Here is a 13,370-nt window from a genome sequence, read left to right as displayed (position 1 = left end):
CTATCAGCAACAAGGTGGATACACTCAGTTAGAATGATGATAGGTGCACTGATAGAAGATCTGAAGGATCAGATTGGAGACGGATTATCTTGAAGACAGTCTGCATGATTACTAAGATCAGCACCAACTTGATGGTACATAATAAATCAAAACCCTTCCAAGCTCAGAGCAAGAGACCAATCCAACTAGAAATGAAAAATGAATACAGTGCAAATATGGATCTACCCTTTTAAGGTAGATGTAACTTACAAGGACCTTGGGTATATGATAAAAACCGTTCGCTGCCTGGGCCTGGGATGTTATTTTGTCTGTAAAGCAAACTTTGGTTCTGCTCTTTTGAAAATTTTTATATTGATCCTAGGGGAGAATACTGGTCTTCCATGCCATATGCCTGCTAAATTTATAAAACCACATCACCCCTCTGTTATAATGCCTTTAGGAAAACAGCTTCCGTCTAGTGCCACCCAATCTTTCATTCCAAATCTCGATGCCGTATTAAGACCAGGGACTGAATCTCTGTAGGTTGTTTTCAGACAATGGTAAAATTCCTTCCATTGATCTGTTTATTTAAGATGCAGTTTTGGCTAATGCCAACAGCATGATTAGTGTTGCAGAGAGTTGCCATATTTTTTGTATTTATTCTCTGATCATTTAAGCATTATGTATACAATGAAATTAGAAGAGGGAATTGCAAGATGGCATCCAAACTGTTGAAAGCCATTTTTATATTGAACTATAAATAGGGCAATGCGTATACTTTTTTTATCAATTCAGCATGTACTTTTGCGGTGTAAAATTCTGAATGCAGGCAAACCGGAATCACTCCATTATAGCCGATATATATGAACATAGGTAGTCCTCAACTTACGATGACAAGTGAGCCTGTAATTTATGTTGCTAAGAGAAATTTGTTAAGTGAGCCTTGCCTCACTTTACGACTTTTCTCGTTACATTTGTTAAGGGTATCGTAGCAGTTGTTAAATGAGTAACACGGTTGTAGTGAATGTGGCTTCCCTATTGACGTTGTGTGTCAGAAAGTCACAGACGGGGATCACATGACTCCATGATCATGCAGCCATCATAAATGTGAACTCATTTGTCAGTCAGTGTGAAAATGGTCGTCGCTTTTTTTCAGTGCAATTATAACTTTGGACGGTTCCTAAGCAAACTGTGGTAAGTCAAGGACCACCTGTACAGTATTTTTGGGGTACTTACTTTTGATCAAGGTGAGCACTTGGTTCATCAAGAAGGAGAATTTTAGCTTTACTGAGAATTGATCTGGCAAGACACATCAACTGCTTATGTCCATGGCTGAGGACGTAGCCACCATCAATCAGAATAAAATCAAGTTGGCCTGGGAATTGCTCTATTACAGATTTCAGTCCAACCTGAAAGCATAACAATTGGACAAAGAGAGGAGAGAAAAATAAACGTTGTGTATCACACAAATGGCTTTGTTTTATTTCAGCAATTAAAACCTTGGAGCATTATTCATAGAGCAATGTAATGTTTGATATGCCACGTGAGATAAAGCCAGTACAGGATATTGACATAAAACCTTTGGACCACATGAAACTCATTTCGCATGTTTGGGAATTAACACAAAGCTATAATTTGTTATCTTCATTCTGACTTGTTTGTACTTCTGGTGCCAATTTCTGGTTGATTAGTACTCTGCACTGTGGAGTTGATAATTTATCTGGACTTAGCATCTTGAGTTACAGGAATTCTATTTTATATGCTGCTTGATTCTATACCTCCTTAACTATAATAAATAAACGTGGCTTGAAACAGAAGCACTTTCCCAGCAAGGAAATGTTTGTTGCTGGCACTTTAACAATTTCCCCCTCGTTGCATGTCTCTTAATGGATTCGTTTCCCTGTTCAGTTCCCTGAAGTCACCTCCGTTGTTTTGCCACGATTTTTTTTAAAAAGAGACATAAGGGGTTTGTATCTAATAAAGAATGCATATTAAATACAAATCTTTAGTCTAAACAACGTATGAGAATAATTCAATAGGGGCAATTCCATAATCAGGCATGAAACCACAATTACACAATCTCAGCATTACCATGCTATCGTTTCCTGCTAAAATCTGTTTTGCAATACTTCACCCAAGTATTTTGTGTATATAAAGGAACCATACTAATCAAGTTTTAGTACTGAAAATGGTGAATATTAACTGAAAGAATGACAATAGGAAAAAGATGTTTATACAGGGGAGTTTGGCAGAAAGGTTTGCCAAGTTAACAAGCCTTTGTGTGGAATGTTAACAATGACAGAAGCAACACTTCAAGATATTCTTTCTTAAAGCTGAGAGCAGTCAAGTATTTAAAAGAACAGGTATGCTCATTTTTCTCTGCCTCATTTCATTTTCTACTAAGTCCAACCAAATGGTGGTCATGCCCACCCAATGCATATGCAAAAATAGGGCATTAATTGCACAGTTTCAACCACCTCTTAAAATAAACCCCCAGTATCATTTCTGTAACCCTTATAGAAGACCCCGAGAAGATGGGATTGGATTTTTGTGTCATTTAAAAAAAGATACTTTTGAGTTGGGATAATAGGTAAATAGTGCCCTTAAAAAAGTATCACTGTAGCCTTTTATTATCCCTGAACACTGGCCTCAAAATAATTCCCAAACCACCAAAATAAAAAAAAAAGTCACCTGTTTCAAAAGAAAACAGATTTAAAAAATGTTTTATCACCAGAGGGAGCCGTTACAATGTAAAATATGACATCCCTTCATTGATGAAGAAAAAAAGATGCACTTTATTTTGTGGTTTTACTTTCGCTTCCTTCAAATAATGTCAAAATTAATATATAATTAAATAAGGAAAGTGAAGATATTGGTTTGTCCCACAACGACCTGATGCTCTGAAGCCAAGAAAACCGTGCATTTCTGGACTCATTTCAGTCTTTTTTCGGGCTTTGATTTAGGACAGAAGTGCCTGTCCTAAAGTATGATAGCCTTGATAAATTATCTACACTTACCAATTAATAGACAATGAGCTAGAAAGCTGACAGCCTGGGTTCAAGACCCTAGTGCCACATGACTGGGTGAGTTCCCATTACTTGCCTCAGCCAACCTAGCAGTTTGAAAGCACCACCACCTGGACAGGGGAAACCTTTATCTTTACCTTTAAGACTTAGACAGAGTGTTATAATAAACACTATATATAATTTAAAAATACAAGAATATTTTGTTATTCTGAATCTCAGCAGTACTCAGTGGTCCGAACTATGCTACTTTTGAGACTGCTGATTGGGAATAAACTGGGACTCCTATATTCTGGGTTTTTTTTGCATTTACACGCCACCTTTCCTCTGATAATTCAAAAACTCATACATCTGGCAAGATGAGTAGTTTCCTTTCAGTCACACTACATGTAATTTTTTTTTTTTATTATGTCCTTGTAATTTTCTTGGCAGCAATGCAGAAAGGCTTTGCCATTTCCTTCTTATGGGTTTTTTCTCTTTAATTCCCAGTCTTGGTATTCCCTGAAGGATTAATTAAGCCTGATTCTCCTTCGTTACCAAGCACAGTCAAAGTCCTCCTAACCCTAATTCTTCTTCCGAGATACATGAAAGGAATCTCTAAATTTTACCCTTACCACAGCCTTGTAAGATAGACAGAGTTGAAATAAAATTACTCCTTCAAGGTCATCCAGTAAACTAAGTCAATAAGAACCGAATAAGTATCTGATCCAATTGCAATATCCAATTGTGGGTTTTTTCCTTCAGATGCTTTTGTTTCGCTTCCGCACACTGGCGCGCTTAAGTTGACCTTAGCTCTTCTGAAATAATAGCCATAGCATTGGCAATAGCACTTAGACTTATATACCGCTCCTTAAGTGCTTTACATCACTCTGAGCAATTTATAATGTCAGCATATTGCCTCCAAACAATCTGGTCCTCATTTTACTTGATTTCGGAAGAATGGAAGGCTGAGTCAACTTGGAGCCAGTCAGGATCCATCTCTTGGCTATGGGCAAAGTTAGCCTACAATACTGCATTCTAACCACTGCGCCACCACAGTGCCTAGTAATGCAAAATCTATTGTGGTTTACCACCTATTACACTGGAAATGAAACAGTTGCAGGTCAATGAATGATAGGAGTGTTTCTTGGCCGTTTAAAGTTCATTCGGTCACACACACCACACATATACATGCACACTGTCATCTGTGGCTATTCGGTTATTGTCTCTCTAAAGAAATGAACAGAAACAAACCGTGTTGGTGAGCCATCTGAATTGGCAGATAGCAACTATACTGCAAGTGCTGTAACTGTTTGGATCTTATTTAGCGCAAGACTGAAATAAGAAAACAATGGGCAAACGGGAAGAGCCCTCCCACTTGAAAGGGAAGGTAAATTTTAAATAAAATGCTCTTTGATTCAGATCTCTTTTCTAAAGAAACAAAATAATAATATTATCAGCTTATCTTATGGTAAAATGAGTAATGAGTAATGAGTAATAAGAGGAAAGGAATCTGAGACTTAAAGAGGATAAGCAAAATCCTACAGACAGAATTGCTCTGTTCTTACTCAGCACAATAATTGGCAGATGGTTTTCCTGCCAGCTAGTGATGGGCAGAACTTGTCATAGAACGATTCTTTTTTTTCCCATGAGTAATCTGTTTCGTGGCATATATAGTGTTAGTCCTGGAAACTCTTTCAACACCACTGTACCTGTTCCACTGTTTTGAAGATGATTAGAAAATTAAGAATCTGTTCACATTGTCAATTAAGTTTATGCTATGGTACCTGATGACTTCCACTCTATTTCCAGCCCAAATGCTGATGGTTTAAAAAACAAAAAACGTTTGAAACTTTGATATTTCAAGGATCACCTATCTATATCTACCTATTGGCTAGTTTGCGAATAGTCATCATCTTGGCATATTAAATGGTAAAGAGATCACTTAATAAAGAGATGCCTTAATTAAGCTGTGTATAGTTTTTGTGTGTGTCTTATTTTCCAATGACTTTTAAGTGTTTTCAAAATATTAGCATATTAGCTCTATTTTATATAATGTTTCACATCTTATCATATACAGAATATTCAAATGTGCAACTCCAGATGAATTCAGCTGGAGAATAATATAAAACATAAAATAAACATTATAAAAGTATACTGGAAAAATTCAAAACAAATGTCATTTTGAATATTGTTTTATTTCTAACTTTATACTAGTCATGGAAGCAATAAGTTTCCCAAATGTGGTATAATACCTAGGAGTGCTCAAACATTTTAAAATTGTCTACTTTTCAGCTTTCACTACACAGAATTCCAGTTTTTATTCTGCAGGAGCATACCTTATGATGAAAGTTGATTCATAATTCTAGTTTTGACTTTCTATCATGGTTTGATTTTAGTCATTCCTGAAAGTATCCTTACAATCAGAGCACTGTACCCTGTTTCCCCCCAAAAGTAAGTCCTAGCTTGATTTTTACACGTGCACCCAATACAAGCCCTACTCCCCCCAAAATAAGCCCTAATTAAGATCCCGCCCAGTCCAGAGTGCACAAAAATTAAGCTGGGGTGGGGAGATAGAGCTGCCCTACTACTTACCTTTGGACAGTTGTAGTCAGGCCTCGCATACCCCAACACCTGCCTTGCCAGCCCATTTCTTCTGCAGCCAGCAAGGCTGGCAAGGCTTTCCTGAAGGCCTCTGTAGCTGGTAAGAAAGCTCTGGATCAATCCAGACCTCTTGTTATCGGATGCAGAGGTCTTCAGGAAAGCCTTGCCGGTTGCAGAAAAAATTCCTGAAGGCCTCTGACAGCAAAAAGGAGGCCGGGGGTGACGCGCACAAATGAGGTTAGTCAGTGGATGACATCCCCTGAAAATAAGGCCTGGTACCTTTTTGAATGGCCCAAAAAAATATAAGACAGAGTCTTCTATTTTCAGGGAAACACCGGTCCATTGACACAGCTCTTTGCCACATTTCCAAATCTAGCTTTAAACCCAATAAACAAACAAATGTAGGATACAAAGACAATGCAAAAGTAAGCAGACAAGAATAAATAAACCCATCAAGGCAGTGGAGAGTCTAACATTGCAAACTTTCAAGCAAACCAATAAAATCATTTAGTGATTTCCCTAATTATATGTGTCTTTTTTTCCCAAGGGAGTGCATATTCTAAGGAACAAGGCGAAATCTATTTTATAAACTGTCAGATAGGTGACAGAGTTCTTGGGCAAATCTCCTATTTATATGTTTACATGAAAATTATAAGCCATGTTTCTAAAATGGATGCTCATGCATCCATTATAAAGATCTTGCTTAAAAGTTAGAGAACAAAGGTGAATATTTCCTACCTCTTCAGTAACATTCCATAGTTCTTCATCAGTCCATTGTCCATAAGGATCCAAGTTTTTTCTAAAGGATCCAGAGAATATAAACACTTTCTGAGGAAGCAGGAAAAAAAATGAAACAAAAATATTGTTAAAACAATGTCACCAGCTAGAAATAAGAAATAATTTTTAGTTTTCTCTGAATTAACAAATCAGATATTTGAATGTGTTAACAGTTTTCCTTTCCACAAATAACGACTATTTTCTAAGAAGAACAAAGAGAGATTTGTTTTCCTTGAATAAATACTATAGATAAACATTATGAAACATATCTAATAAGTACCACTGAGTTCACTGGTGGTTTTCTATTTTCTATTCTCAAAATAAATGAAGATATTTCAGTCCTGTATAGTTGTAGTTTTGTATCAATATTATACTTCTATACTATCTAGAAATATATAGGATATAATAGCATAGCATAGCAAACTGTACAGTACAGTAGAGTACAGTATATGATTAGACTATGATTGGCTGATTTCTTTAAACATGGCAGCTAATCAGAGCTAATCATAAATACAATAACTTCAGGAAAGGAGACAGATTGTTAAGAAAAAGAAAGGACAGCGACAACAGCAAGTTACTACCGTATAACCAAGACAACTACATAGGTCACAAAAATTTCAACTTGAAGAAGACATTACCTGTTCAGTTTTATTGGTTTTAGGTAATAAATTACATTGTTAGTTATTTTAAACAGTAAATAATTAAGAATCTAGTTGGCATTGACTATTGGGTCATTTTGTGATATGGTAAGGTTCTACTTTGAGTTCTTAACTGATCTTCCCTACTAAAACTACTTCTCCTTGGCAGATATAATGGAAGTTTCTGCTTCCATTCCGCTTCTTCATTGTTTTGCCTAATTCCAGGAATTAAGATAGATTGGTTTCCATACATTTAATGGATTTTCCTGTGCCGGAGACAATTATTTATTGGCAAGTATAACTTCTAATCAGATCGTCAGCCCAGCCCAAGTGCCTTCAGGGCACTCATTTGAGATTAGTGAAAGATTATCACAGAGATAATCTGTATTGTGGCACCTCAATTGTGGTGTTACATCCTCCAAGAGGTGCCTAATAGGTCTCCATCCTCTCAGACCTTGGATGAGCTGCTATGATCTTTTTATTTTGATGAGTTTTTGCCTTTTGTCATTCCCGTTCTTTTTTTTTTCTTTTTTTGCTAAGAGATTTTACTGTCTTTAGTTGTATACTTGGGCACTGGGTGGGATGAAAAACAGCATGTAAATAATTATATACTATATATAAATACTACATAAATAAAATGGTAATTTTTTACTGAGGAGGGAAGGTATGTTTGTATTTGTCACATTAACATTTGCCATTTGACAACAATATTTAATCAAGCATGTACATATTCAAAGCACTTATTTGCAATAGCAGACTTGCAAATCAATCTATGCCTGTTGACTTAATTTAAGAAACTTTATTTTTTTTCAAGTAGAGATGCACAGAATTACAGCCCTAGATTAATACTCCAAGACAGCTTTCTAAATTCCCCTCAAGATAAAGGAATGGCTCAAGGCCCACAGACCCTGCTCAAACAATATCATATACCTATCCAACCTCAGGAAACAAACACTTCATGAGAAAATGGTAGGAAAACCGTTCTTTGATCTCTGCAGGATATTCAAATTATCCTATGGTTCCTGAGAATAGGTCCTAAGAACTTCAGCAGCTTATGAAAGAGAAATGCTTCAAAGAAAAGAGCACATGTTCTACTTTATTCAGTTTGTATGGAACATTATTTGAAAATCTATGCCTAGTTAGAGAAAAATAACTTGCCTGAGGCAGGGCCTGTTGATTAAGATCTTCGTTTTCTTATGCTTCTATAGGTTTCTTTAACTAAATGGAATTAGCAGTGTTCTCTGTGATAATAGTTTCTTGAGATTAGTGGGTGTGGTTGTACTAATACAATAGCGAAACTATGTCTGGCATAGTTTACACTTGGCTAGGTTTGTGAAGATCAATTAAATAGTTTGCAGTCCTATAAAGACCATGACATTTAACTGAACCAACCAGTTTTTTTTTAAGAAAAGGAAGCAATAGCTTCATAATACCTACAATATCTCTTACCATTAGTTATCTGGTAGGCATGAGGTGATGTACACTGCTCAAAAAATAAAGGGAACACAAAAAGAAGACATCCTAGATATCAATGAATGAAATATTCTTATTAAATACTTTGTTCATTACATAGTTGAATGTGCTGACAACAAAATCACACAAAAATTATCAAGGGAAATCAAATTTAGCAACCCATGGAGGTCTGGATTTGAAGTTACACTCAAAATTAAAGTGGAATAAAACACTACAGGCTGATCCAATTTTGATGTAATGTCCTTAAAACAAGTCAAAATGAGGCTCAGTAGGGTGTGTGGCCTCCACCTGCCTGTATGACCTCCCTACAACACCTGGGCATGCTCCTGATAAGGTGGCGGATGGTCTCCTGAAGGATCTCCTCCCACACCTGGACTAAAGCATCCCCCAACTCCTGGACAGTCTGTGGTACAATGTGGCGTTGGTGGATGGAGCGAGACATGATGTCCCAGATGTGCTCAATTGGATTCAGGTCTGGGGAACGGGCGGGCCAGTCCATAGCATCAATGCCTTCGTCTTGCAGGAACTGCTGACACACTCCAACCACATGAGGTCTAGCACTGTCTTGCATTAGGAGGAACCCAGGGCCAACTGCACCAGCATATGCTCTCACAAGGGGTCTGAGGATCTCATCTCGGTACCTAATGGCAGTCAGGCTACTTCTGGTGAGCACATGGATGGCTGTGCGGCCCCCTAAAGAAATGCCACTCCACACCATTACTGACCCATTGCCAAATCGGTAATGCTGGAGGATGTTGCAGGCAGCAGAACATTCTCCATGGCATCTCCAGACCCTGTCATGTCTGTCACATGTGCTCAGTGTGAACCTGCTTTCATCTGTGAAGAGCACAAATTTGCCAATCTTGGTATTCTCTGGCAAATGCCAAACGTCCTGCACAGTGTTGGGCTGTAAGCACAACCCCCACCTGTGGATGTCGAGGCCTCATACCACCCTCATGGAGACTGTTTCTGACCATTTGAGCAGCCACATGCATTTTGCAAGGCTCTGGCAGTGCTCCTCCTGTCCCTCCTTGCACAAAGGCAGAGGTAGCGGTCCTGATGCTGGGTTGTTGCCCTCCTACAGCCTCCTCCACATCTCCTGATGTACTGGCCTGTCTCCTGGTAGCACCTCCATGCTCTGGACACTACGCTGATAGACACAGCAAACCTCCTTGCCACAGCTTGCATTGATGTGCCATCCTGGATGAGCTGCACTACCTGAGCCACTTGTGTGGGTTGTAGACTCCGTCTCATGCTACCACTAGAGTGAAAGCACCACCAGCATTCAAAAGTGACCAAACCATCATCCAGAAAGCATAGGAACTGAGAAGTGGTCTGTGGTCACCACCTCAGAACCACTCCTTTATTGGGGATGTCTTGCTAACTGCCTATGCTTTCCACCTGTTGTCTCTTCCATTTGCACAACAGCATGTGAAATTGATTGTCAATCAGTGTTGCTACCTAAATGGACAGTTTGATTTCACAGAAATGTGATTGTCTTGGAGTTACATTGTGTTGTTTAAGGGTTCCCTTTATTTTTTTGAGCAATGTATTTTGCTTTCCTAAAACAGATGAATTTCCTAACTGTACTGCTCAGTTTGCAAAAGGAGATCTTGTAAAATATTCAGAATATTGCTATTCTGAATTTAGAATATAATTTTTCATTTAGTTTCTTAATCTGTTAAAATCTATTTGTAGTTTCTGTTTTGAATATTTCACATTTTTTTACATTTATATTAGGTTATATTTTGTAACATTTTATTCTTGCTACCACAATTCTAAGGAGAAAGCACCTTTCTCATTTCCTTTTTTACTCAAGGCTATCTTGGATTTTAGAAAAGGCCAAGTCTATCTACATAATTTCTTTGTTCTCTTTCCTTTGAATTTACCTACTTACTTTTTCACTCCTGTTCCAATATATCTTAGTAGTACTGCATCTTTCTCCAAACATGGTAGACTATTAAGTCTCTCAGATGGAGCTTAAGTCAGACTGACCATTATCTCAACACAAACATATATTGTTTAAAATTCTTCCTGTTTGCTCTCTTCAAGGTGTTGGATATGGTTACGTGCTTGTATCTCATGCATGCTGTGAATCATTATATCTAGCCCTACCCTTAATGGTCCAACCTTTTGACCACTAAAATCTCAGCAGGATATGCCCTCTATTATTGAACTGTGATTTCCTCTCCTTTGTTTGCGTTGCCTATTTGATTTAGATTTATTTATTAATAAATGTCCAACTCTAAAAGATATATGAAAGACATATAAAATAAAATAATGAAACCCAACAGATAACATCAACCAAAGGGAAAAAAAACCCAAACATTTCTCATCAGCAAAGAAAAAATAGATATGCCCACAGACCTATATTAATTCAGATCCTGGGAGAAAAAAAATCACTATTAGTATATTCTAGGAAGATGGGAGTAGCAAGTTAGAGAGAGATGCCTGTGATATGCTTCTTACCATTTCAAAATTTAAAACAAAGTATTATTGGTTTTTGTTCTGCAAATTTCCTTAACACTTCATATATGCAAATTAGAAATAAGAGCCATGGCTTTGAGTTACATAAAGTTCATCAGAATTAAAATGCCATATTTTTACATCCTTGTACTAAGCATAATTGCACTTCAATCTTCACGGAGAAGACATAATGTAGCGCAATTAATTAATCATAATTAATCAGCTGTAAAACTAAATAATCTCACCATGTAAGTCTTCGAACTAATTATTCATTCATATTTGAATTGCAAATATTTTGTACTGTTTCATCCCAGATGGCAAATCTTTAGGATTGCAGATAAGCTTCGCAAACCAATGGGAGGGTAAGAGGGGTTGGCTTTGCATGAGTGGTGGACAAGTGTGCGTGTGACCAGGTCCATTTGCACAAGCAGAGGGCATTCACATCCACTGCTTATGTAAATGGAGCACTCACATGTACTTGGAGTTGCCCGATGCTTCCATGATCCATTTCCGAACAGTAGTGGGCCGTGGTCTGAGGGCTGGAGACCCCGGTCTTAAAAGCCATGACAGATCAAAATGACATCAGGCATGTCATGACATAATAATACCATTTGTGCAATGCAATTCCTCCCTCCCCTACTTGCTAATTGATACAAACTGGAGCACAAGATATGAAAAACCAGAGTTTTTCTACCTATTTAGTTGAGATGTTGACAGAATTGAATCCAGCTGCAGTGATCTGTCTGTCTATTAATTATCCTCTCTCTCTCTCTCTCTTTCATCTTCTATCATTATCTAATCTATTATACCAGTTATCAAAGCCTGTGGCCAGTGTAGCATTTTCATTCGGTTTTATAAACTTTTGTAGGAGAGAAAAGAAAAATATAGAAACATAAAGAATAACATTAATATTATTACTAAAGTATTAAAAAATACTTTTCTTTGGTGATTTTTTATTTGTTTTTGGCTTGCCCTCCATTGTTAAGATAGGGTAATCAGGATGATTTTAAATTCTTTGGATTTCCAAGAGACCAATTCTTTATTTGATTAGATATGTACAGGTAGTCTTCAACTTATGACCAGTCATTAACAACTGTTCAAAGTTACAAGAAAGTTTTAAAAAGCTACCTACTGTCCTCGAAGTTACAACTGTCCTAACCTCAACCTATGGTCATGGGATCACATCTGACACTTTGACAACCAGCTTGCATTGACCAGTTGAAGCATTCCGCAGTTAGGTGACTGCAATTTGTGACACAGTGTTTTCGATGTCAATTGGATATGCTGCATCTGCTTAATGTCCATGTGGTTTGCTTATTAACTATGGTCACTTACTTTAGGATCATCATAAAACAATCATAAAATTGAATCCAGTCACAAGGTACCTCAACATATAACTACAATGACTTACAACCAAAAGTCCAAGTTCTGTTGCGGTCATAAGCTGAAGACTACCTGTGTTCACAATGAGAAATTATGATGAAATACAGCTTACAAGTGAAAATACTTTTTTCACCACAGAAGTGGAATAACTGTTTTTATTCTTTCAATAAAACACTACTTTAATTATTCACTCAAGGAAGGAAAAAGGTCAAGAATTAGGGAGCAAGGATATTTAATGAGTTGTGAAGGTCTCTTGGAGGCTCTTTTTATGTTCATGGAGAAATCATCAACAACAGGAGAAGAAAAGATCCTGTTAATTACAGATCAGTTCAGTAACTTGACATAGATGCCAGACAAAATATTTGAACATTAAGTAGGAATGGGCTTATCCAGAATAAATTATTTCAAACCAAACCAATTTCCTTTTTTGATAAAGTGATCAATTTACTTGGCCAAAGGAACATGATGGACAAGGTATATATACTTTGAGTTCAGCAATCTCTCATGAGATTCCAGTAATAAAAAAAAAAGATATGACAAAGGGTGGATTGGATTGCACTACTGGTAGATGAATACCAAGTTAGTTGAATCATCTCAACTAAATACCGTAATAGTTGTTCTGTGCAAAGATGGAGGGAAATGTAGAATGACATAAGATTCAATAACAGGTCATTTATTGTTCAACATATTTGTCAAATGACTTGGATTAGAAAATATTATCAAATTGGCAGATGACACAAAAATGGGGGGAATAGGAAACACTTAGATGCCAGTATCATGATTCAGGGAGAAACTAACAAGATAACTTCCAACAAAGAGAAATGCAAACATTTACATTTTTAACATTAATCTTATTCCCTGGAATATAGGATCCTGAAGATCCTAAAGAAGGACCTTCTTGCTTATTGCTTCATAATTCAACGGTCACTTTAAAGCCTATTATTCATGCTTGCTCGAAAATATTGTATGCAATTTGATTGTATCATCTCCTTTTAATTAATTCTTGTATTTAATTCAGCTTATTGCCATCATAGCCGATTTCAAGGAA

At 37.0% G+C, this 13,370-nt stretch overlaps 1 protein-coding gene across 2 annotated transcripts in view; it reads right to left on the bottom strand.

The window, feature by feature from the left end:
* Positions 1 to 13,370, bottom strand: part of CFTR (CF transmembrane conductance regulator) — a 101,513-nt gene that overhangs the window by 8,571 nt on the left and 79,572 nt on the right. For both annotated transcript variants that reach the window (XM_087934050.1, XM_026713158.2), the window contains exons 24-25: positions 6,324 to 6,413; positions 1,216 to 1,388 (exon numbers count right to left, since the gene is read on the bottom strand). In XM_087934050.1, coding sequence (XP_087790176.1) covers positions 1,216 to 1,388; positions 6,324 to 6,413 — 263 coding nt within the window. The remainder of the gene's footprint in view (positions 1 to 1,215; positions 1,389 to 6,323; positions 6,414 to 13,370) is intronic.

Source organism: Pseudonaja textilis, chromosome 5, assembly GCF_049901715.1.
Source record: "Pseudonaja textilis isolate UNSWEBS1 chromosome 5, rPseTex1.2, whole genome shotgun sequence".
Lineage (NCBI taxonomy): Eukaryota > Metazoa > Chordata > Lepidosauria > Squamata > Elapidae > Pseudonaja > Pseudonaja textilis.
Note: the sequence above shows the minus strand (reverse complement) of the source record. Positions and strands in the feature narration are given on the sequence as shown.